The 26314-nt window shown below is 38.4% G+C and overlaps 1 protein-coding gene across 14 annotated transcripts in view; it reads left to right on the top strand.

Moving 5' to 3' along the window:
• Nucleotides 1–26314, top strand: part of PUM1 (pumilio RNA binding family member 1) — a 153816-nt gene that overhangs the window by 80556 nt on the left and 46946 nt on the right. For 6 of the 14 annotated variants that reach the window (XM_053576847.1, XM_053576838.1, XM_053576846.1 and 3 more), the window contains 4 exons: nt 9934–10100; nt 12202–12472; nt 23883–23976; nt 25618–25734. In XM_053576847.1, coding sequence (XP_053432822.1) covers nt 9934–10100; nt 12202–12472; nt 23883–23976; nt 25618–25734 — 649 coding nt within the window. The remainder of the gene's footprint in view (nt 1–9933; nt 10101–12201; nt 12473–23882; nt 23977–25617; nt 25735–26314) is intronic. The other 8 variants (XM_053576848.1, XM_053576843.1, XM_053576842.1 and 5 more) reach the window with 5 other exon arrangements.

Below are 26314 nucleotides of genomic sequence, written 5' to 3'. Positions count from 1 at the left end.
ACTTTCTTAAAACTGTTCCTTTATATCATCTGCTTTCTAGATTTGGAAGTCTTAAAGATACATTTCCATTCGAGTCTTCCCCATTTTGTATTCTGTGACTAGCTTCATACTCCAAGTCACAGCTTGGAAGGCCATGAGGGGCACCTTGAGTCTGTCTTCTCTCCTTTTCTCCTGACTTAAACTTGTTTTGTATCTTTTTAAAGACCTTTCTCTGAAGTCCTTTTGGCTAAAATGCCACCTGTTAGCAGTGATTCTTCCAAATCTTGTTAATAATTTTGCCTCCATAGCTATCTATTATTTAATACTTATAATAATATTTATATATTATATATTTATAACATTTTTTGGTTAATATTTTTATTGTCATACATCTTTTGCCAAGTATCAGAGTCTTCGTCCTGTTTTCCCTGTTCCACTTTCAACTTCTTTTAGAGTTGCAGTAATTCATTTTTGGTGTAGCTTACTCAAGTGTCAAGTACAGTTCTTGTGTCCTAGCCATTAAAGCTGACTTGATTGGTTCTTTTTGACCCTACAGAGACTTAGATTAGGTTTAATAGTCTATGAAACAGCTAAGAAATGGCTTCTTTTATTTGAACCTTCCTTAGGGGCTGCTTGGGAAGAACAAGATTTATCTTTTGGATGTGAGGGATGAGATCAGGCCAAATTATCATTTGCCTGTTGTCTCATTGGAAGAACGGAGTTACTTTTCTTTTTTCACCCCATCTCTAGCTCTTTTTCTGTCCTTAATCACTTTCCCTCATTTTGTGAGGACAGGTTGCTCAGCAGAAGTATTACCTTCTGAACACTGCCTGTAACTTGTCATTTATTGGAGGAAAATAATTAGTCGTGTGCTTTAAGTAAGTTGCTACTGTGGTGAACTGGACCCTATGGCTGTGGCTGTTATTTTTGTTGTGTATGACCTGGTTCCAATTCTTGGGAATGCCTGTTACTGGCGTTCTGGTTACTGTGAAGTTTGTGGGAGGCAGTAAAGCAATGGGAATTAGAAATATAAAATGATAGGACTGAATTATTATTTTTGCCTATTTTTTTTTTTTAAACAATCATTTCAATAGACAGTTATTTTTATGACAAAAGCTGTTTCTTTTGGTGGTTTCCGTCTTTGTTTTTAGACTGGTGGATTTTTTTTTTTAATAGCTCTCTTATAAAAACATTGTGACCACAGTGGAAGTTAAGACCTCAGGATAGATAGGTGAGATCGGAAAATTGGACTCTTTTTTTTTTTTTTTTGAAAATTGGACTCTCTTTTAACAGTCATACAATTTACTGAGCTTCTGAGATACGTGTAAAGATAAATGAACATTCTTCAAATCTGTGCGCCAGCTTTTTAGAAGGAATGTTGTGGGTAATGAGATATTACCTATATTTTGACTTAAGTTACATCTTCAGCGTGTTACAGGAGGACTGATCCAGTGACATCAAGCCATATGTTGGCATGTACAGGCTTCTGGTGGACAGAAGGCTGAGGATCAATGAACTGCTTGTCAGCTTTGTGGTTATTCTCTGTTAATCTTATTCCTAACCTTCCTTCGCTCTGCCTGTTGGTTAGGATGACACCTGACCAAAGCTCTGTTTATGGAAACCTGAATCACTTTGTGCTTGTCATGATATACGTGCATCTTCTTGAAAAAGGTGAGCCTTTTCTTTTTTCTTTTAAAATCTAGGCTGTTATTCAGAGTATTGAGTTCAGAGAACAAGGAAGATAATCTGCTTCTTGTAGATAATTGTTCTAAAAGAGTAGTATTTCACTTTTTGGGTGTCTGCACGGTTACTTCCAATATCCCCTGAAACCTGAAAACATCATCTCTCAAGGCATAGTGATTATAGACCTCAAAGCAAGTACTTACAGGTCATTCTCATACAATAGATAAGGAGATGGTGGTTCAGACGAAAGTAATCTCTTTCTGTAGTGGTTTTCCATTTTTAGTGAGGTTTCTTGATTACAGCTTAAATGAAGCTATTCAACTCTTTGTTTAGCTTTCCTGTCTCCTTGAGTTCACTTTGTACAAACTTGGTTTAGTAGTTTGGCTTCTGTGATAAGAATACTTCAGCCTGACATACTCTGACAACTGCAGTTTGTTCTTAGCACCTGCCGTATGTTTTTGATAGTATTCCATATGTGAATTCCAAACTTGAGGGTAGTAGTTTTCAGAATGATGGAAAAACTCAGAAAAATCAGTTAAGTCTTTTATTTTTCTTTTCTTTGTCTATCCTTTATTTATTCTTAGAATAAATAGTTCATAGTGGTAACAAAATTGGAAGTAACTGCTGTATTTTTGAGGCCTTTGGGTGAAATCACCCGTCTAACGATATTGCTGTTGGTCTTCTGGAGCATTAGCTGATCGTTTTCAAACATACTGAAACTGAGCCAGTCAGAAAAGCAGATCATGATTTCTTTCTTGCTGGTTAAAATAGAAGCTCAGGGAAATGAGAAGACTACTTTAAACTTCAAGTAAGGTGAAAATCACCCTAACCTTGCAGAAAAAAAGATTTTTTTGAAAAATATCTTGAGGGAAGATCTTTCTATTTGTTCTGTAGAGAGTGACTGCTTTCTGAATGTTATTAAATGTGCATACACATTCAATAGCAATTCATTTGTGCCACAAAATTTGATGACTTGCTTTTTTAGGCTTCACTGCATTTATTTTAGGTAACTAGTGCTATTTTAATTGATTTTTATTTAAGAACTTTTTATGGTGTAATGCAGACAAAAGTTTAAGGGATTTGAGTCTCAAATGGACCTTAATTTTTCTCCTACAAAGTGGGGGTAGTCAAAATTTAACAAAGTCTTAATTTGTATGGCTGTATACTATAAATGAAGATTCTTTGCAAACCTTTAAAGTCTTGCCCCTGAAAGTTAGTGGACTAGTAGCATTAGTGTCACCTGGAAGTTTATTAGAAATATAGAATCTTAGATTCCTACCCCAGACCTATTGAATCAAAATCAGCATTTGTGACAAGACCGCCCCCTTCCCCCCCCCCCCCCCCCGTGATTTGCATGCATATTAAATTTTGGTAAGCACTGCTATAAGATATACTTTGCTTGGAAGAATAAATTATCGAGGATATTAGAAACTTACTTATAGGCTAGAGCCCCTTCATTAGGTTTCCTTTAAGCAAGAAGTCTACGTGCTTTGCTTTGTAGTGTTAACCTTTCATTATTTCTTTATTTTTAGGCAGAGTCTTAACTGTCACCTTGGGTAGGATTACAGGCATCAACCACTGTGCCCGGCTTGTAGTGTCAAGCTTTTAGACATTTACTAGAAGGCTTAAAAAGGTGTGGGGTTTGTTTGTTTGTTTTTTTTTGGAGACAGGGTCTCACTCTGTTACCCTGGGTAGAGTGCTGTGATGTCATAGCTCACAGCAACCTCAAACTCTTGGGTTCAAGCGATCCTCTTGCCTTAGCCTCTCAAGTAGTTGGTACTACAGGCGCCTGTCACAACACCCAGCTAGTTTTTCTAGTTTTAGTAGAGATGGAGGTCTCATTTTTCTTGCTCAGGCTGGTTGGACACTCCTGAGCTCAGGCAGTCCACCCACCCTGGCCTCCCAGAATGCTAGGATTACAGGTGTGAGCCACCATGTCTGGCCAAAATGTATTTCATAAAACTGTGTGTGTGTGTATGTCTTCACCTCTGTTATTAAAAAGAAACCATTCTCCATGTTTAAGATACGTTTTCCCACCCCTCTCCTGGATCTGATGGTCATCACAGCAGAGGGGAGGACTCTTACTCTTTTTCTTTATACGTCAGTGCTTGGTGTATACTGTGTTCTAAAATGTACAGGCTCCCACTTCAGTTCATTTTGAAATTGGGATACATCTTTCACATGGTATTATGTCATAGTTTATATTGTCAGTGTCTGTTAGTGGTACATGATATGATAGTATATCTTAATTGATATCTCAGGTTTCGTGAAAGGTAGTAGTTGGTGGTGGCTTGATTCTGTACACATACCTCAGAAAAGTCTGTTGGACAAAGAGTATAGGGATTAGAGCCATGTGTTTCCTAGGGGGGAAGACATCTTGCCGTTTTTAAGCTGTGTGGGGAAAGTGGGAATGTGAGAGAGGTTGCTACTGTGAAAACGGAAATAGGAAAAAAAGATGCGAAAATTGGATAAAGTGCTTTTAAGAATATTTTTAAAAAGGGAATTGTACTTTCATGAAATGCCTCGTTTAATCCTTGAAACCGCCCTTTGAGGTAGATACTCTTGTCTCTCTTAATTCATGGATGAGAGAAATGAGATTTAGAGGGAAAGTGGGGAGCCTGGTTTCATATTTTGTCCTAATTTCAATTCTTAGCTATATTGCTTACCTAGTTAACTATATATGCCAAACTTTTTTTAATGAATGGAGTTCTTCATAAAGGGATTGTATTTAATATGTTACATTTAAAAGCTATTTCTCATTGTAGCAGTTTCAAGCTTTTACTCATACTTTTTGATGCTGAATTTTTTTTTTTTACCAGCAGAGCTGTAAGTTGCTGCTTGAAGGAATTTGATATTTCTTTTTTTTCTTTTCTTTCTTTTTTTAGCATTTTATGAAAAGCAAATAAGTGTGTGCAGGAGAAGCCAGTACTTTAGTTAATGTTGTTATGAGTTTTGGACTGAATATGTTAAGCAGGTACACAAAATACTCCTCTTTTAGAAGGAAGGGAGGAAAATTCCTGATCTCATTGAATGTGACTTCTGTCATGTGGAGCTTTTTTTTTTAAAGAGACAGAATCTTATTTTGTCCCCCTTGGTACAGTACCGTGACGTCATACTCACAGCCACCTCCAACTCCTGGGCTTTAGGTGATTCTCTTGCCTCAGCCTCCCAAGTAGCTGGGATTACAGGTGCCTGCCACAACACCTGGCTATTTTTTGTTGCAGTTTGGCTGGGGCTGGGTTTGAACCCGCCACCCTCAGGATATGGGGCCGGCGCCCTACTCACTGAGCCACAGACGCCGCCCTGGAGCTTTGTTTTAAAATCATTGCAGTAAGAGGAGGAATTGTAATACTTATTTCATTAATAATTAATAGCTATTTTTGTAAATATTCCTCTCTTTATGCGAGTCTTTTGAGGAAGCTGAGCCATAAATGCCTGGATTCTGACCTCAATAATATGTGATTCTTCTACCTGGGTTTGTTCCTCTCCCAGTTCTTTAATATCTAGCAGTGGATTGTACTCCTTCATCTCTTTGGTGCAGATCTGGGACCTATCAGCACCCATCTTGGTCTTACTCTTGAGATTTTTGAGTATATCACTTACTTAACCTTAGTAGTTGGGCTAATAGCTTTGGGTTAACATTCATCTAAAGGAAACCCATAGGCTGGGCACGGTGGCTCACACCTGTAATCATAGCACTTTGGGAGGCCAAGGTGTGTGGATTGCTTGAGCTCACGAGTTCAAGACCAGCCTGAGCAAAAGCTAGACTGTGTCACTACTAAAATTAGAAAAACTGAGGCAAGAGGATTGCTTGAGCCCAAGAGTTGGAGGTTGCTGTGAGCTTTGACGCCATGACATTCTACGCAAGGCAAAAGCTTAAGACTGTCTCAAAAAAATTAAAAAAAAAAAAAAAATCAATAAATAAAGGAAGCTCATAATAAAAAGATGCTGTTAATCTTTTATTTTTTTTCATTCATTTAGCTGTTAGGTCTTTTCAGTACAATTATTTACTAGATAATATGTGACAAACAAGCGAAATACAAATCCTGCCTTTCTGATGGCTTATGTTGGACTTAAATTACCTTGGTTCTCAATTGTGGGTGATTATCAGAGCTATTGGAAGAGAAACCTTGTATGACATTTGTAGGAGGCAGGAGCCTCTGTAGACCAAGTAAACCAGAATCTTTACAGCAGGGATTGGGCCCAGATTGAAAATTTGACAAGATTGCAAGGCTCAGCTCTATCCATAGAACCACTGTATTGTGAAAATAACAGTGCCCCTGAGAGGGCCATATTGGCCAAACACTTGTATTTGAGAGTTAAACCAATTAATTGGGGACATTTTAAGACTTCACATCTTGAATGCCATACGTAGTATTATGTAAGAAATACCATCCCAGTTCATTCATTTATTATAATTATATTGTATTTTCATAAAATGGCCAATACTTTATAAAACTTTTATATATGCATGATTTCATGGATCTTCATAATTACTGTTTGAAACAACATTGTCCCTCTTTTATAGATACATAAACTAAGACTGAGATTAAATGACCTAATGGTCCTGTGACCAGTGTTAGCAGCTGAGCAGTGTAGGTTCTGTGCACCCTGTGTCAGTACTTTCTTAAAGCTACACAGTTGTGAATAACTTACCTAAAAATTTTTAAAAATATAAAAATCCCATAAAACTTAGTACTTTTACCCTCTTCTATTTTCTCTGTGATCTTCATATTTCTGAGAGACCATTTTTATTGTCTCCAGCCCCATTCTTTCTTTCTATCTATCTAAAAACAAGAGTTTCACTCTGTCACCCTATAGTGCCATGGTGTCATCTTAGCTTAACAACAACCTCAACCTACTAGGCTCAAATGATTCTCCTGCCTCAGTCTCCCAAGTAGCTGGGGATACAGGCACCTGCCACAATGCCTAACTAGTTTTTTCTATTTTTAGTAGAGATGAGGTCTTGCTCTTGCTCAGGCTGGTTGCCCAACTTCTGAGATCAAGCAACCCACCCTCCTCAGTCTCCTAGAGTGCCAGGATTACAGGCAGGAGTCATTGCGCCTGGCCCCAACTGTCTTTTTTTTTTTTTTTTTTTTGAGACAGAGTCTCACTTTGTCGCCTTAGGTAGAGTGCTATGGCATCACAGCTCACAGCAACCTCAAACTCCGGGCTTAAGCGATTCTCTTGCTTCAGCCTCCCAAGTAGTTGGGACTACAGACACCCATACCAAGCCCCCCCCCCTCAGCTATTTTTTGGTTGCAATTGTCATTATTGTTTAGTAGACCCAGGCTGGGCTCGAACCTGCCAGCCTCAATGTATGTGGCCTGCAACCTACTCAGTGAGCTATAGGTGCTGAGCCCCAACACTGTCTTTTAATAACAAACTTTGACAGGATATTTTCCCACTTGTGCTCTTGGTTTCATTTAGAAGATAAACTTCTGCCAACCATTTTTATTGAGGGTCACTGTTAATTTTTAATTTTTTTTGAGACAGATTCTCACTTTGTCACCCTTAGTAGAGTGCTGTGACATCATAGTTCACAGCAACCTCCAACTCCTGGGCTTAAGTGATCTACTTGCCTTTGTTTTTTATTTTTAGTAGAGATTGGGGGGGGGGTCTCACTCTCGCTCAGGTCTCAAACTCCCTTGAGCTCAAGCAATCTACCCGCCCCAGCCTCTCAGAGTACTAGGATTAGAGGCACAAGTCACTGCACCTGGCCTGAATTTTTTTCTTTTTAAGTAAACTTTCTATTGAAATACAACCTTATTTACAGAAAAATATTTCATAAATGTTTGTCTTCATGAATTTCTATAACAGCCATTCAGGTCAAGAAGTAGAAGCCTCCCTTGGGCCCCCACCATCCAATAGAAGCAACCTATCATTCTGCTTATGCACCAGTAGCTTATTTAGAGTAGAAAATCAGTTAGCAATATTTGGGAGTAGTGGACTATACGAGATTGGTGAAAGTCAGCTTGCTGTAGGGAAATATTTAAAAATCTAGCTCTTGGCAATCTAGTTGAGATGGTAACTATTAGTGGCCATGTTTTCAGGTCTGAGCAGGGGGTGATCAGGTTCTCAGGAAGTCCCTGTAAGGGTCACTGAGGAAAGACAACGTAGAACCATTGAGCTGACCTAGTGTCCCCTGCCGCCCATTATTCTGCTTTTTGTTGACTCTTTCTGCTGCTGCTTTATCCTGTTCTCTTTCCATTTTTGCCTGCAGACCTTCTGAACTCATTGTAAGAAGGTTGGTGCTGAACTGTTTCCCCTGAGCCAGTGATTTGATTTGTCAACTTGTGGAAGATTACTTAGGTCTGGCAGTGGGATGATCCTCGTTATACTCATTTGCTATTAACATTAATGGTTTCTGATTTGGGGAGATTTATTTGTCATTTAGACCAAATTAGTGCCTCTTGAACTCTAATTTGGTGATAGTAATGGCAACAGGAGGAACTTTCTTGTTTTAGCAGTTCAGTTTTGTAGGATTTTTGCTCTTTTTAATTTTTTTCATCATACTTCCTGAACTTCTGCCAGGCACTATATTTAGTGCTAGGGATATAAAAGTGAATATATAGCTCTTGTCAGTGTGGAGGGAGCTATTGCTGCTGGCTATTTTAAAGATCTTTTTGCCTTTAGAACCTTGCCCTATTCCCATCTTTGCTTTGGGGATTCTCAGTGCAGTGCTTAATTGGCTATCATTCAATTCTTTTGAATTGATAACAGTCTGTACTTAAAGATTCTTTCCTGAAAGGCACATCTCAGTGGCTTCCAAAGCTGTGATTTACAATCTTGATGTCACATGAAGCTAAGTTGTGTATCTTTTTTCAGTTCCTTGTCATATGTGTTCCTTCTTCATGTTATTCAGGAAATGTTTGTTTTTCTTTCAACAGAGAATGACTTTAAAAGTAAATGGACTCTGAACTAGTAGTTGAAAGGTTTAAGAGTGTAAGTCAAGGCCCACAGGTCACCCTTTCTGAATTAAGAATTGCTAGGAACCAGTCTGAGAACATTTGTTGGTTTTGCAACTATAGGCCTGTCCATATTCAGTCTGTTCACAACTGTCTGCTGCTCTGTTCTCCATTACTTATTTCTCTCCCACCGAAGTTTGGTTTTGGTGACGGGAAATGCGGCACAGCAGTTATCATCTTCTGTTGGTTAGATCTTTTCTTGTAACAGGGACTTTTATCTTGGTCCATGTGCTTTCTCTTTCTTAAACCATTAGTCAATGGTAGAGAAAAGCTAGGTTGCCTCCCTCTAGTTTTACCAAAGTAAAAGTTAAACCCTCCCTTTGATAGAAGGTTCCGCAAAGTCCTTTATACCATAGTAAGTCACCAAATCTTTTCTTTTTGGAAATTAAGGTACATTTGCTTTATATATCTAGGGCTTAATTTAGGATGTTGGTAAGAGGAAACAAGATTTAATTTCCTTAGAAGGCAGGGCTTAAACACACCTGGCACCGGATCAGTTCTTTTAGGTTCAGTGTTTTAAAGCTTTATGATTTGAAACACTTAAGAGATAAATTCTTTTACATCAAATGCTTCAATTTAATATGTTGCTACTTATACCTCACTAACAATCTGGCTTGGGATAGGCAGGTGAGGGAAGATAGCATATAAATAGTACTTAGGGTACTTTTGGCGAAAGAATTTTATAGTTACATTTAACGGCATTAAAAATATTAAAGTTAAGGGTCATTGGTAAATTTTTGATGCCTAAAACATGAAGCTTATAGGATGGAATTTGGGGAGGGGGGTGACACAAATTGGTAGGGCGTATATTCCAAGATCAATTTGAGTTGGAATGATGTCAGACCACACTTAGCTCAATATTTAGAAGTCAGGGAGGAATTTACATAGACAGTGGGGAAGTATGAAATTCTTTTTATCAGCTTAATACACTCATTCTATACTGTTAGCCACCATATAGGGGCTTATTATGAGTTATAGGTAGATTTAAGAGTAGAGAAGTGGACCTATGAGGTACAAAATTGTGGCTGGGCTTTGGGTAGAAAGGAAAAAAAATGGGTGGTGGGACATTGGGTATGAGAAGACTGACCTAAACTCTGTAACATAAATGTATGTCTGTCTATCCCATTTGGCAAGACTTTTCTGCAGTGTTCCTGCCTCTGTGTTGTTTGTTAATTAGATTGTAATGTCTAAAAGGGCAGGGCACTATCCTGTTCTAGTCTCTAGTGTAGTCTGGTGTCCACAGCAGTTGCCCACTCTTTATAGTTGATGATGATTAGTGAAGCTGAAGCTATTTTTTAAACAGGGCCCAAGGGATGCAGACAGTGATGAAAACGACAAAGGTGAAAAGAAGAACAAGGGTACGTTTGATGGAGATAAGCTAGGAGATTTGAAGGAGGAGGGTGATGTGATGGACAAGACCAATGGTTTACCAGTGCAGAATGGGATTGATGCAGACGTCAAAGATTTTAGGTTTGTATGTTTTACACTTCCGATTTTTGATGTGGGCTATGGGTTTTTGTTTGTTTTGATTTAGTTTTATTTTGAATTTAGTCTCCCACTGCCTCCCCACTCAACCCACCCCTTTAAGAATTTGATCTAGTTTAATTAACTGGTAGAGTAGAATTTTCTAAAAGTTGTCAATGCCTGATGTATTTCTAAAATGGTAGATTTTGTATTTGTGTAGAGCACTAGAATATTCAGATTGATTCTAGAAAAGGTCATATCAGTGATTTTTAAATACCAAAATCCCCTGGGTCGGTGGCTTTGGAATTTTCTAAGGATTGTCCCAAATCACTATATTAGAGAGCTGTGGTTACTAATGGAGGTGTGTCACATCCCTCTGTGCTAGAGGGAAAAACAGTTGAGAACTTGTGCATTGTCTCATTTAAGACTCATAAGCTCCTTTTTGAGGTAGTGGGTCAGGTATCATTTCCCTCATTTTGAGGTACCAGAGATGCAGCTTAAAAGGAAATCCATCCTTTCTGTGGATGCCTTTTATCCCATCTTGGTCATAATTGATTGCAGGTTTTATCATTTAATACATATAGCTTTAAAATAATGTATTTGTCTTTTACAGTTGGCAAGTATTCTTTGTGTATGTTGGCAACCTTTAGTTATGGTATATAGTTTAGCCGGGTGTGGTGGCGCGCGCCTATAGTCCCAGCTACTTGGGAGGCTGAGATGGGAGGATTGCTTGAACCCAGGAGTTGGAGACCAGCCTGGGCAACATAGCAAGACCCCATCCCAAACAAATATATAAATTTCTTTGTTCAGGGATATGCAGGTAGAGAATTTAATTTTGAATAATGTTAACGTAAATCTAAAACTAAAGTGTGTGTATATATGTGTACACACCTACCACACATCTACCCTTCTTATCCTACCAAAGCCAAAATTAAAATGTATTTGTATTGTTATTTGTAGACTAAGTTTTGGTTGTTTAGTATTTGTAACTTAATTTTTGTATATTGCATGTATCAGGAACTACATACAGTCTTTGGAAGAAACTTGAGGCACAGGGTAATAAATATTCAACTACCTAAGGTCTTTTCAGTTCAGTTCCATTTGGGTGGCCTCTCACCCTTAACCTCCAGCAGCCTGCAGCAATCTTCTTAATTTAACTGAAGGCAGGTGGTAGTGGTGAGGTGTGGTGTGGTGTGTATGTGTGTGTGTGTGTGTGTGAGAGCGAGAGAGAGAGAGAGAGAGAGAGAGAGAAGGAATATGGTTATATCTTTAGTATGTACCAGCTACAGGATTTTTAGGGATGAAGAGCATTGAATTGTAGCCACAGGCTACCCTCCCCTGACTATAATATAATAATACATATTAGCCTGATTTTTAGATTTCATAATCCTGTATTCCTTTTACATAGGTGATGATATATTCTCGGCTACCCAGAACAATACTTGTTTATACCTGTGCCCTTTTTGCTATTAGGATTGTCTTTGTTTGGATGATAAATTATATTCTCACATCACTTTTCATTTTTAGAATTATCTCCTTAGCAGGGGCATATCCTAATGAATTTAGTTTGTACAACTTTGAAATGGTTTGCTTCTTCTTGTTTCTTAGAAGAGGAGATAGTTTTAGCATTTGTCAGTAATACCAATAATATGTAAAAGCATTTTTGTTAGGATCATTCTGAGATGAGGTATTTTTCCTGGAAACCAAATTTTTCTATTGGCTGCTATATTTAAAGAGTAAATATTGATTTTGGGGGGTTATATTTTGCAACTTGGATTTTGGGATCATTGTTTTCATGGATGCCACAGGCAGTGAGTTTTCTAGTTCATTCTGTGTTCCTCAACTCCGAATTCTTTGGTAAAGGGATTGTAATTAAAAGCAGTTAATGTGAATTTAAGGGGTGAATTAGATGGAAATGTAAGCAACAGAAGAATAATTTTTAGAGGATATAAGCACCATAAAGGATCTCTGGTTATTTTATAGAAATAGTTTTAAGTGCTATTGATAATGAATTACATCAAGGACATTGTCCTTGAGCTCTTTGGGTTGCTGTAGTGTCCCTCTCCACTCAAAATAAGGTTTAATGCCCTTTACTTTCTCTGTTTAGCCGTACCCCTGGTAATTGCCAGAACTCTGCTAATGAAGTGGATCTTCTGGGTCCAAACCAGAATGGTTCTGAGGGCTTAGCCCAGCTGACCAGCACCAATGGTGCCAAGCCTGTGGAGGATTTCTCCAACATGGAGTCCCAGAGTGTCCCTTTGGACCCCATGGAACATGTGGGCATGGAGCCTCTTCAGTTTGATTATTCAGGCACGCAGGTACCTGTGGACTCAGCAGCAGCAACTGTGGGACTTTTTGACTACAATTCTCAACAACAGGTACTGTGTGTGTCTCTGTCACCCCCTCTACTCTCCCTCCAGCCAGCACATTGTTCAAGTAACTAAGGAAGGGGGGATGGGGGGACGGTGGCATTATTTTAGGCTATCCATAACCAGCCCTTACCAACCCAGCAGTGAAGTGGGTTTACAAAGCCTCTGTGTTTTTCCCCTCATGAAGCTGGTCCCCGTGCTGAGGCAACAGACCACCTTGCTCTGTGTGTACTTTGTTTCTTTGGCTCAGCGCTCTCCCCAGCACCTGGGGAATGGGTGAGGTTGTGCTACCTCTTACAGTACAACACTCCGGGATGCTAAATTAATCTTTCTGAAGATTTGTGTAGTTGTGATGCTTTTGGTTTGTTTTGTTTTTAAAATAGTGGACTCTACTATCTACCACTGTCAGGAGTGTAGTGGCAGGTCGTTTTATGAGCTCTATCTTTTAATTTAATGAGTTACTTCAGATAACATAGATAAAGGGTCTGGCACCTTTTAAAAAAGTTTAATAATGCCACCGTCCCCCCATTAGGGAACAACACACCGAAGCCACTGAAAACCTACAATGAAATTAGTTGGCTCTTTCTTTTATTCATAAGTCTCTGGAAAATTTTGTATGTGTGCTTTCTGTTTTTGAAAGCGTAGTAGTATGCTTAATCTAGGTTAATTGATCCTTCTGTTTAATTTTTTTAAAAGGAAAATCAGCTGTGTTTGGATTATAAAAACAAGGCAAGTAGTTTTCCTAGTCTTGTTAAGTACCACAAATTCTCTCTTGTGGCACCTTGATGGACTGTGAATTTGTTATTTTTTTAGTTTTGGGCTAGATCATAAACACAGACTTCTGGGTTTGAAAGACTAGAAACTCATTTTGAAGTTCAGAAATTTTATATCTGTGGGGAAATTTGCTCATGGTCTTTGCAGATTAGTTGTACCTTTAGTTATTGTTTGATAGTTGATATTAAATGGATTTTGATTGATAACCGTAAGTAGCTTACCAAAGGAAATCACTTGAGAGGATGATGTGAATATGCATTATTTACTTGACATTTAATTAACAAATTTTTTTCTAGAGAGCAAACTAAAAGTGTGTACTATTTTCCCTGTAGTTCCCAGTGTGTATGTCTACCTCCGCATAAGAATTGATTTTCTACATCTTTTTTCTTCCTTATGGACATTTTTGGTTCTTAGCTTCCATTCCCTGTCTAACCCCAATCTTACCTTTTTCATTTTACTTGAGAAGAGTTTGTTTCAGATCTCTAAGAACAACAATCTAGTTTTCTTTCATTTAACTATTCATTACTTTGTAATCAGAGTTGGGATTTTTTTTTAATTTTTATTTATTTATTTATTTTTGGGGGGATTCTTTTTTGATTTATTGATTTCTGGTTTCAAAATAATTTTATCAGTGTTTTTGGAGGCTGGAAAATTATTAAAACTCGAACAGAAATGTACTTCTGTATACCCACAAATAAGTAGCGTGATTTTATCAAAGCAGTCACTTATTCAGAAAGATAAAACCAAGGATGCCTTTACCATGTATCCTGTTTCAGCAGTTTTTGAAAGTTGTTGAATTCAGGTTTTCAACATACATCTTGGTGACTGCAGCAGAGGAACAGTTACACCCAGACACACTACTGTCGTATCTTGTGGTAGTTGCCGGCCTTTATCCCACGGCTTGCTTATACTGGGTGTCCTGGTAGCGTACCTGGGAACTATTGGCCTAAGACTTGAAGTATTTTCAAGACTCTCAACTTCTCTAAAGCTCATATATAAAAGTTAGTAATTATTAAGGAGGTTCCTTTTTCTATGGGAAATTGGTGTTTATTTCTTACATTTTATCCCATACTTTTTTAGCCTTTTTCTTTTCATCTTGTTTTATTGTACTTTCCATTTCTATTCTGTCTCATTCTTCAATGTTTAGCACCTTTGCCTTCCTTTTTTTTAAATTTAATTCCATGGCAGAGTAGCCTTCTTTTCTTGATCTCCAAACTAGAAACTTGTCGTGCCTGTCTCCTTTAAATTCCGTGGTACTTTGGGTCTCCTTTAAGAAAAGGAGTTGTTTTTTTCTGCCTTGGGTTGTGATGGATTACTTGTCTAAATAGCCCTTGCTAGATTGTAAGCTCCTTGAGGGCAAGGACTAGACCCTATTCCCTCTGTGTCCTCTACATTGCTTGAGCAGACCAAATTTTCAGGGGACATTTCCCTATTCCTATTATAATGTCTTAGTGCATCCTTTGTATCTAATATACTTCCCAATATTGAAATTTGAAACTATCCTTTCAAGAATTGTAGAGGCTAGCCTACCATGTTTTCTAAATATGTGTGTCCTTTAGATCTAGCATGTTAGCTTATGCCTTATATACAAATAACTATATTGTATAATACCCCGGAAAGATACTGGATATTACTGGAAAGTTACAATTATATTACCAGGTAATGTCCAATAATATAATATTACTATATGATATCCAGTAAGTTACTTCTTGGATTAGAACTTAACCTTTCCCATTTGATCAAAAACTACGGTTCCTCTCATCCACAAAACTATACTTAATTCTTTTCACATCAGATCTTGTGGATAAGTTAACTGGGATCACAGATCTGTGGGCTACATATTATAACCTATTTGCAGCTTTTGTTTCATCTATAGCCAAACATCTCTTTCATAAATAGAGCAAGATTCCCTTTCTGTTCCTTCAGTTGCTCTCAGTTTAGTCATTGTGATTCATTTTGCCATATAAACAGTGCAGGGTAGTACTCTGGGACACGTGATGAGAGACCATTTATGATTATGTCCTAGGAACCCTAGAATAAGAGAGTGTATTCTGGTCTTCGGGAAGGAAGGGCTTGTGGAAGAGGTGATTTTTTTTTTTTTTTAATAGCTATGTCTTGAAAGACTTGTTTATACAGCAAGAAAAAGAAAATTCTGGTGGAAGAAGTAGTAAATTCTGGTGAAGGATGTAGTAAAACTTAAGGCTAGAAATTGGAAAATAACAGGTATGTGTTTAGTAGGTAATGTAGAAGCAGTTAGTTTTGGCTGGTCATTCAGGTTAAAGAAAAGTGAGTAGTGAACAGTTAAGTATTGTATGTCTTACCAGCTTTAAAGGAGGAGTGACTTCATTATCATGGTGTAGTTTTTTTGTGGTTGGTATTAGTTTAGTAGCAGTTTGGACATTCTTTGACCTGTACGAATCAATTGACTGTTGTGTCCTTTCAGGAACCTTGGGTTCTGCATGAAACAGTAGTGAGGCATTTGGACAGCCAAGTACTAAATTGGTAGGTTCTGAGAAGGCTCAATGAGGACTGAAGTTGAATGCAACTGATTTAAAGAACAGGCAGGATATATTAATATTTTGTTGCAGGTCAGAGAACAGTTATGGAGCTGAGGATGATTGTGTTGTGGTCTTAGGCTGATTAGAGTAAAAGGTGAGGGCTGAAGAGGATAAAGATGCAGGTGCAGGCTTCGTGCCTGTGGCACAGTGGTTATGGCACCAGCCACATACACTGAAGCTGGCAGGTTTGAACCTGGCCCAGGCCAGCTAAACAACAATGACAACTGCAACAAAAGGTGACTGGGCATTGTGGCGGGCGCCTGTGGTTCCAGCTACGTGGGAGGCTGAGGCAAGAGAATCACTTAAGCCCAAGAGTTTGAGGTTGCTATGAGCTGTGACGCCAGGGCACTCTACCGAGGGTGACATGATGAGACAAAAATGCAGGTGCATTTGATAATTGAAGCCAGATCTTGGAGGGCTTGAGCCAGGAGCGAGTCTCAGACAATCCTGATGATTGTGAGGGTTGAACCAGGTACCTAGTGTGATACATATCTTTTTGCACATTCTACTCTTTTCTTTTGACTTTATTAAATGAGCAACTGCAAACAGTAGAGTAGATTTATTTGTCATTTTTATGAGGGGAATCTGGTTTGGAAATTGTCAAATAATTCCCTCTCTTCTCCTATTTCCTTTCAGTCAGGGCTTTGATTTGGTGTAATAAGCTGGTTTCATAAAACTTACTAGCAGCTTATAGTGAGCTACATAACATGGAGCAGCCTGCAAATAGGGAAAAGGTAATTTTCATTTAGTTCATTGCAAACTTCATTCATTGGTAATTGTGATACTTTGGATTTTGTTTAAGTTACTTCTCTGGTCTCTGAATTTAACACTCCTAAGTAAGGTTTATTTATATGAGCAGGAGTTCGTAACCTTGCTTTGTGTCCTGAACTCCTTCAGCCGTTAGGTGAATCCTGTGGATTGCTTCTCAGAATAATGTTTTAAAATGTATAGTATAAGGTAGGATTGCCAATGAAACCAATTACAGCAGACCCTCCGTAGTTGACCATCCCCCTACACTGTCTACTTCCTTAAGTGGTCATAGAGACTGGCCATTACTAGTTTTCATTTTCATAGACTGGACATTAATTACATGTACATATCAATACTGTAGGCTTGGTTCCTTATGTTGACCAGTTATGATCCCTTTCGGTGGTCAACTTACAGAGATTCTACTGTATATGAAAGTAGCTGTCAAGATATATAAAAACAAACTTAATGGTATAGTTACTTATGATGCATGAAATAGAAGTAGGTGTACTAGCTATCATAATGGGCATAAAGAAAATTTTGAGATGTCTAACAATTGTTAACACTAAAATATGTGTGATTTCTATTTGTGATAAAGTCAGGTGTATTATTGTTAATGTGGTTTTTTGCCTATAATCATACTTGAAGAACATGATAAATTTCAGGTAGATGTTCATGAAAATAAACACACAGTATTACCCACCCACGTGCAAAGATCTGGGTTAAACAGGGCGGCGCCTGTGGCTCCACAGAGTAGGGCGCCAGCCCCATATGCCAGAGGTGGTGGGTTCAAACCCAGCCCTGGCCAAAAACTGCAAAAAAAAAAAAAAGAAAAAGAAGAACAAAGATCTGGGTTAAGAAGCCCTAATTTAGAGTATTTTTTCAGCTTGAAATGTTCTTTCATATCTCTGGAGTATCTTCCTTTTTTTCTTACCTTTCTCTCATTGTCCTGTTAATCCTGGAAATCATCCTTGAACAGTTCATGCATAATGTGCTCATACCATTTTGTGTCATAATGCTTTAGCAATATTCTTTTTAAAAAATTATTATTATTTAATTTTTAAAAATTTTTTAATAGACAGGGTTTCATTAGGTTTACTTATGTTGCCCAGGCTGGTCCTTGGCTCAAGCTATCCTCCTGCTTCAGCTACTCAAAGTGCTGGGGTTATAGGCGTGAGCCACCTTGCCTGGCCATATTCTTTATTTTTATAAGGTACTCTATAATTTTCTGTCTTTATTTCCCTCAATATAGTTTAGAAAATAATTTGTTTCTTTATATTGCAGCCATTTAGTGGAAACCAAAGCTGTGATTATTATCAGTATAGATTAACTGTGTTGCTGATGTTCTTTATTTATAATTCAGTTTATCTAAAGATATCCTAATGTGGTATGTTTTACAAAATTGTATACTGTTCTACCTAAACTCTCATCTTTTAAGCATGAATTTTAACAAAGAAGCAATATTCGGAAAGAAGCAATATTCTGAAAATTGAAGTACTATGTTCATTCCTGCAGTTGTAGTCACATGGGAGTGGAAATTAGCATACATTTGTTTTTAAAAGTGTCGTAGTGATTGTCATTCTCATGAGACCAAATGTGTGCATAATTTTAATCCAGGTATTTAATTTTCTCAGCTTTCTTTTAAATTTACAAACGATTCTTCCAGTATCATATATAGTTACAGACAACGAGCTGATTTTAGCTAGTAGTCACTTGAAGCTTACCTTTATTGTTTGACTTTGTTCAAATTTTATTTATGGTAAAGTTTTTCTCGAAAGTTATTAATACTTGGTGGAAGAATTATACTTTATTTTCCCCCAAGAGCTTAGTTAGAAATTGTTTATATTAGACTCTGCTTCTTCATTTGCCAAAGAAATGTGAAGTTTTTTTACCTTAGTGTGCTTTGTCATGTCTGTTAAACCAAAAATTATTGTAATCATTAGCTAATCATTACAGTTGTTCAAATAACCCTGTCAAAATTGGGCTTTGATCTGGAAACTTCAAATAGTACTAACTTTAAAAAATTTGTTGTACTGAGGAATGACTCCAAAATAAACCATCTACTTAAAATTTTGTAATTCCCCCATTGATATAAAGGTGGTTTTAATATTTTGAAAGAATTTTCTCTGTGAATCCTGACGACCCCATGATGTAGGGCAGCTATTTCATTTTTACACATAAGAATATTAAGATGCAGTGAAGTTTTAAGACTTGCTGAAGGTTATGTAGAACAAGCTATGCAAATATCTATTATTTTGGTTTCTAGCTCCAGCCTGTTTTCTTTGGACCTTGTACTGGCAAACACTGAGCCTTTTGATACGTGGAGTTGTCTCCCCTTCAAATTCACTTATATTTATGGCTTTTTCTAAAGGCAGTATAATGTGAAAAGTACTCAACAACAGTATAGACAAAAATGATTTTCTTCCTTCCCTGTATTTTTGTGACCTGCTGATAGCAGTTGGTGCTCTTGGTACTGTGGTCTTGACTGGGAAGAGTGCTGCCCTCTGCTTTCACTGTGCTTTGGCTGCCTTGCTCTGGGGAGGAGCTGTAAGTGGTGACTCATGGAAGGGACTGTGTCTGTTTGAGGGTGCTCTCCCCCACCCCCCCATTCATCAGAAAGGACTGTTCTAAGTGCTTTATGTGTGTTAATTTTAATCCCCAGAACAATTTTGTGTTACATATATCAATTTTGTGTTACTGTCCTATTAGAAGAGGAAAATGAGGTACAGAGAGATTGTCACTTGCCTGAGGTCACATAGCAAGTCAGTGGGTAGTGCTAAGATTTGAAGCAAAGCAGCCTGGCTCCAGAGTCTGTGTTGTTAACCCCTCTTCACCGTGTTCTTTCTTTCTTTTTTTTTAAAAGGCAGAGTCTCACTATGTCATCCTTGATAGAGAGCTGTGGTGTCACAGCTCATGGCAACCTTAAACTCTTGGGCTTAAGTGATTCTCTTGCCTCAGCCTCCCAAGTCATTGGGACTACAGGCGCCCGCCACCACACTCAGCTATTTTTTTGTTGTTGTAGTTGTCGTTGTTTATCTGGCCTGGGTTCGAACCCGCCAGCCTCTGTGTGTGTGGCTGGTGTCGTAACCACTGTGTACAGGTGCCCAGCCATATTCACTGTGTTCTTAACCCCAGTTCACTGTGTATATTGCCTTAAACAGGCGAAAAGACAGCAGTGGCAGTATATTTTATTGAGGGGTGATGACAGGGGGAAGGATAGTTATTCACGTTTTCAAATTCCATATTTATACATTATTATTCCAGATTCAGGAAACTCTACAACAATATTTTTGTGCCGGCAGTTGTTATTGATAATAATAGTAGTAGCTATCTTTTTTTTTTTTTTTTTTTTGTTTGTAGAGACAGAGTCTCACTTTACTGCCTTCAGTAGAGTGCCATGATGTCACAGGACTCACAGCAACCTCTAGCTCTTGGGCTTCAGCGATTCTCCTGCCTCAGCCTCCCAAGTAGCTGGGACTATAGGCGCCTGCCACAACGCCCGGCTATTTTTTGGTTGCAGTTCAGCCGGGGCTGGGTTTGAACCCGCCACCCTCGGTATATGGGGCCGGCGCCCTACTCACTGAGCCACAGGCGCCACCCAGTAGTAGCTATCTTTTATAAGATGCCAGCTATGTGTAAGTCACTGTGTTGCGTATTTTTGGCCTCCCAGATTCCTTTTCAGTCACATAGTAAGTGACAGAGAAGGGAGTCAGAATTACTACTTCCAAAGTTTATGCCTTCAGTATTTATTAGAAACCTTGATACGTTTGAAGTAGTTGATACATTCTCCCCTCATTCAGACTCTAAAATAACCTGTGAATTCTACTCAGGTGAATTGTAATCAATAGCAGCACATTTATTATTATACTGACCTTTAAATAATCATTTCTCCCAGCTCTCACAGTTGTTTGTTTCTTGGTTACAGAGTACTGGCTTGTTTTGTGAAAACCATGAAAATGTTAGCAGAGCTCAGTACTTTGCCCAGCAGATGGCATTTGTGTGAGTTTTTCAGGATTCTTTGGAATCCGTCACTTGCCAATTACCCAATTTTGTTTTGAATACTCTGTATTTCCAGTTAATATTGCGCCATTTACATAAAGAGAATGTGCCAGAATTGCTGTAATCTGCTTCTATAATCAAACCTGCTTGCTGCAGATGCATAATTTACTTTGTTAAATTGTTTACTACAGAAGGTTCTCAAGAAAATTCTTTTTTTATTCACCATAATCACTAAGATATTAATCAACCCTCAAACATAGGCTATATATGGACTTTTGTAGGGCTTCTATACTTTGTTAAAAGTAATAGTCCCTAGTTTAAAAGTGTGGTAATATGATGGTGAGAACCATAGCTAATGTTAGACAGAGTGATTACTTTATGGTTTTCACACATACTGTTTCTCTGTATATTTACACATACAGTACATATACAGTGAAAGTCAGATGGAATGGCTTTGGCCTTTTTTTTTTTTTTTTTTTTTTTGGGTTAAAAACCAAGATACCGGCTCGACGCCTGTAGCACAAGTTGAGTACAGTGTCAGCCACATATACCGAGGTTGGCCAGTTTGAACCCAGCCTGGGCCTGCTAAACAACAATGACAACTGCAACAAAAAAATAGTTGGGTGTTGTGGTGGGCGCCTGTAGTCCCAGCTACTTGGGAGGCTGAGGCAAGAGAATCTCTTAAGCCCAAGAGTTTGAGGTTGCTATGAGCTGTGATGCCACGACACTGTACCAAGGGTAACATAGTGAGACTCTGTCTCAACAACAACAAAAACCAAGATATCCTCAAGAGTTGTAGTTTGAACAAACCATCTTTATTTCCCCAGCTATGTCAAAAATGTTTATTGAACAAAAATGTTTATTGAACCAAGTGAATTGTTTGTAGAAGGACAAAGAAGGGTAGAAAGGAAAAGGAAGGTACCATAAACAGTGTCTGAAAAGTTAAATGTTTCTAAAGGTTTTAGGCCAGTAAAATTCAAGAGATCTATCGAAGAGGACTTGTATATTTAGTGGAACTATGAGTTTTTACAACTTTGGAAACAATTTAAAGGCAACTGTTTACTATTTTACTTGTTTTCTGCCTCCTGGCTACTGATTTTGGGTAGGAATACCCCTGTTGGTAGGAATACTGCAAGACACTTTTTTGGGGGGTGGTGGTGGTAAAACTGAAATGTGAAACCAATTTAACAAAAATTTCTGCCAGGTCATAGTTAACAAATGTAGTGGACATGTGTTCTTACATGTTTGTCAGTTAGATTCAATTTCTTTTTAAGACTTGATATTTAATGAATACCTAAAAGTAGTACTATCTTTTCCCTTTTTAGCAGCATCATGATGAAGTTTTACTTTATCCTTTAAAAAAATAAAAACTAAATATTTTTGAAATCTATACATGGTTACTTTTGACATTAGTACTGTAAAAGTAAGGACTAATTTTACTCTGGTTTTTAGAAAGATGAATGTATATGGAAAGAGAGGTAATAGGTAAAGTCGGCCAATACATTGTCAGTATTTAGAACTAGCTTCCTTGGCTTGGCGCTCGTAGCAAAGTGGTTAGGGCATCAGCCATGTACACCGAGGATAGCAGGCTCGAACCTAGCCCAGGCCAGCTAAAACAACAATGGCAACTGCAACAAAAAAATAGCTGGGCGTTGTGGTGGGCGCCTGTAGTCCCAACTACTTGGGAGGCTGAGGCAAGAGAATCGCTTAAGCCCAAGAGTTTGAGGTTACTGTGAGCTGTGATGCCATGGCACTCTACCAAGGGCGACAAAGTAAGTCTCTGTCTCAAAAAATAGCTAACTAAATAAATAAAATAAAATTAGCCTCCTGGTATATTTTAGGCATAGAAGTAACCAGATCACAGGATAAGTCTCTCCACCACCTAGGATAACAGTTAAGTCCAGTCACAACAATAATTAAGCTGAGTTGGTGGAATGACATTATCTCCTAATGTCTGAAACAATCAGGTCTCTTTATGAGGACATCCTGTAATTCAAGATCCATGGTGTCTGTTATATATCATCCAGTGATGTCAGCTGAGCTGTTGAAAAATCCTGTAGAAAGAGCAGGTAGGTTGAAGGTCCTGTCCAGGGAGGTTGCTTCAATAAGTGCTTTCAGTCTGATTTTAGCAAATAACTGAAGTCTTCAGTATGACTCCTTAGAAGGAAGCCCCTAGAGACAGCTTAAAATCAGGTCACCAACATCCCGCTTTCTTGGTACCAATACTGTTCATGCTAAAGTATATTTTCTGTAAGGGCAGGAATTATGTATTATTTTATTCATGGTTGTATCCCTAGTTCCTTGCACAGTGTCTACCAGTACCATTTGTTTCATAAATATTTGTTGACTAAATGACTTTGTGTTAAGATAAAAATATTTAGATTAAAGGCCTTTGAACATTTTTTTCCTTTTCTTGGGAACTAAGAAATGTGCTAGGTTTGAGCTCCCCATCCATGATTTGTTAATAGCAGCTATGCTTGTTTTATTTTCTATCTATAAATAATACGTATCCTAGACTCTAACTCGGGCAGTCGTCTCATTTACTCACTAGGAAAAGCCACTAGATGAGGATATCCAATACCTTTTTCCTAGAATGAGGCATCCTAGAGGGGGAAGTGAATACTTTTCACATTTTCTTTTTTCTTTCTTTTTTTTTTTTTTTTTTTGTAGAGACAGAGTCTCACTGTACCGCCCTCGGGTAGAGTGCCGTGGCGTCACACAGCTCATAGCAACCTCTAACTCTTGGGCTTACGTGATTCTCTTGTCTCAGCCTCCCGAGGAGCTGGGACTACAGGCGCCCGCAACAACGCCCAGCTATTTTTCTGTTGCAGTTTGGCCGGGGCTGGGTCTGAACCCACCACCCTCGGCATATGGGGCCGGCGCCCTACTCACTGAGCCACAGGCGCCGCCCTACTTTTCACATTTTCTAACATATGAGTAGGTAAGGATTAATTCAGAGTGTTTGGGGGGGAGATTCGGCACTGGGAGCAATGTGGCAAATAGTTTTATAGTACATTTGTCTAGTGTTTAAGTGTGCGTTGGATCAGGCAGGATCTGTAAACCTGTTGATAACATTAGAGAGTTTGTGTATAAATATGTATGTATGTGGTTCATAAAATCTGTGCAATATTCCGCCCATGGGAACCCAGCACACAATCGAGGTAAAGAAAGAGGGAAAACAGAAGAACTATGAAGCATTGTAATACCGTGGGGATGGACTAGACTATGAGAACTCTTTTTTGTTATAGTATCATGCCTAAAAAAAGTTTATTGAAATTTTTAGTCAGGTTTTAAAGTTATTTGAGTTTTCCTAACCATGCCATGTGTTTCTTTTACCTCAGCTGTTCCAAAGACCTAACGCGCTTGCTGTCCAGCAGTTGACAGCTGCCCAGCAGCAGCAGTACGCACTGGCAGCCGCTCACCAGCCACACATTGGTAAGTCCTGAAGCCTGTAGCTCTTATTATAGGTGTGGCCACTATTCTAGGATAACTGGATGTTGTGAGACTGATTTACGAAAGTCCAGAAAAATTCCCCAGAGTAAATGGTCTTTGCCTCTTGTCCAGTTGTCTCTAGCTACGTTGTTTATTTTTGGCATACCTGCTAGACCCAGACATATAAGATTTCCTTATCTCCAGCCATTGCCTCGCAGTGTTGTCCAACCCATGGTCTGTGGGCCGCAGGCGGATTATGTGAGGACATTTTTGCTTTTCTGTGGTGGCAGATAATCACGAAAATTATGCGTGGCCTTTTTTTTTTTTTCTTGCTTATCAGCTTTCGGTAGTGTTTGTGGTATTTCATATGTAGTCCAAGACAACTCCTCTTCTTCCTTCCTATGTGGCACAGAGAAGCCAAAAGGTTGGATATCCCTGAAAGTATTTACTGCGATAGTAGCTGGTGACTAGCAGCTCTGTGGGTAAGATTTGGATAAAATTGATTAAATAATTTGGGGTTGTGTAGACTGACACGTCATATACAAACCACTCATAATGAGCAAGTAATATCTATAAATCTGTTTTCCAAGCAGTGTGCATTGAAAAAATGTAAAAAGTGTTCTCATATAATTATTGGTTTTCAAGTAGCTTTGCTCTTTTCTTGTAGCAGTTGCTAAAAGGTTTGATGGGCATTTTAGTCTTTTTGCCCAGACCACTCCCTCCACCCCAGGCTTTTTTTTTTTTTTTTTTTTGAGAGACAGAGGATTATTCTGTCGCTCTGGGTAGAGTGTCGTGGTGTCATAGCTTACATAGCAACCTCAAACTCCTGGGCTCAACTGAGCAATCATTTTCCCTCAGGCTCCCAAGTAGCTGGAAGTACGGGTATCTGCCACAATGCTTGGCTGGTTTTTCTGTTCTTAATAGAGACTGGGTCTTGCTCTTGCTCTGGCTGGTCTTGAACTCCTGAAGTCAAGTAGTCTACCCGCCTTAGCCTCCCAAAGTGCTAGGATTACAGGTGTGAGCTACCATGTTCACCTCCCCGATGTTTTTAAGGTGTCTTTGAAATAACGTGCATTAAGTATAAGTAAGTAGAATTTTTTTTTTTAATGTTCCAAAATGACATGATTGAATAAAAAGGAGAATGCTAATCTTGGAAATGGTATGCTGTGGAAGAAAAATACTTGCTTCCAACTTAAATGAAGGCCACACCTGAGGCCTTTGCTTGGGTCTGATACTGTATAGTTGTGTGTGGTATTCAATAAATACTCATAAATTTTATTTGAGGAAAACTGTTTGGAAGATTGTTTTAAATTGAAATAAATGCTTCCCCTCATCCCATTTAGCAAAAATCTTTTAAATTGTTCTATTTTAGCCTGTTATAATTTTAACCTTTTAAAAATTGTGCTGAAGTTAAAGCTGTATAAACAGTTTTAATTTAAGTATTTATTTAGCAGTGGTAAAAAAACATAAAATTTCACCAGAATCTTTAGTATAGGGATTGTCTTTAAATATTCTTCTTTGCTCTCAACCTATCCTATCTTCTCTTTTTTCTTTTTTCCCTCATCTACAGTCTGGAATAAATAGCTAAACTGTATAGGTATTTGATAGGGCTACAGTTTTAGTCAAGTTTGTTTTTACTGACAGGTATGTTTTCAGCAGGTTTAGCTCCCGCTGCGTTTGTCCCCAATCCATACATCATCAGCGCTGCTCCCCCAGGGACGGACCCCTACACAGCTGGATTGGCTGCAGCAGCGACACTAGGTGAGACATTTCTGCTGCATGAGGGATTTTCTCACCTGCTAAAAAATTATTTGAGATGGGCATGCACTCTTTATACTCTTTCCCAAATCCATGTCTCCAGTGGAGATTTCTACTGAGTGGATATCTAGAGTACCAGAGTGGATATCTCAACTTAGCTATAACACAGGCCCCTCAGAACATGTACAGAGGCAAATTAGTCACCTAGCCCTTGGCATACAGGTTTTTGATCTGTGGAGCCACCCGTTGCTCAATTTATATGTAGTATTTTGGGAATTTCCCCCTTTGTTCAGGTCTCCTACTACCTGCAGTCTACCATAGTTTAGGTCCTTATGCTGGTGTCCCTCATATATTTCTAATTTCTTTGCCTCTAAATTGCTCAAGAAAATTGTTTCAAACACAAATTCTACCTTCTCTTACTCTTGCTTAACCACTTTATTGGTTTCTCGTTTTTCTATTCTAATTCATATGCAGTGGCACACTGCCATTGTTACCAAACATAGCTGATCGTTACAGACTATTTGGGAGGTGGTGATAGTATGTTCCTCATTGGAATCAGTATTTTTAAGTAGCTACCAGGTAA

This window comes from Nycticebus coucang, chromosome 22, assembly GCF_027406575.1.
Source record: "Nycticebus coucang isolate mNycCou1 chromosome 22, mNycCou1.pri, whole genome shotgun sequence".
NCBI lineage: Eukaryota > Metazoa > Chordata > Mammalia > Primates > Lorisidae > Nycticebus > Nycticebus coucang.
Note: the sequence above shows the minus strand (reverse complement) of the source record. Positions and strands in the feature narration are given on the sequence as shown.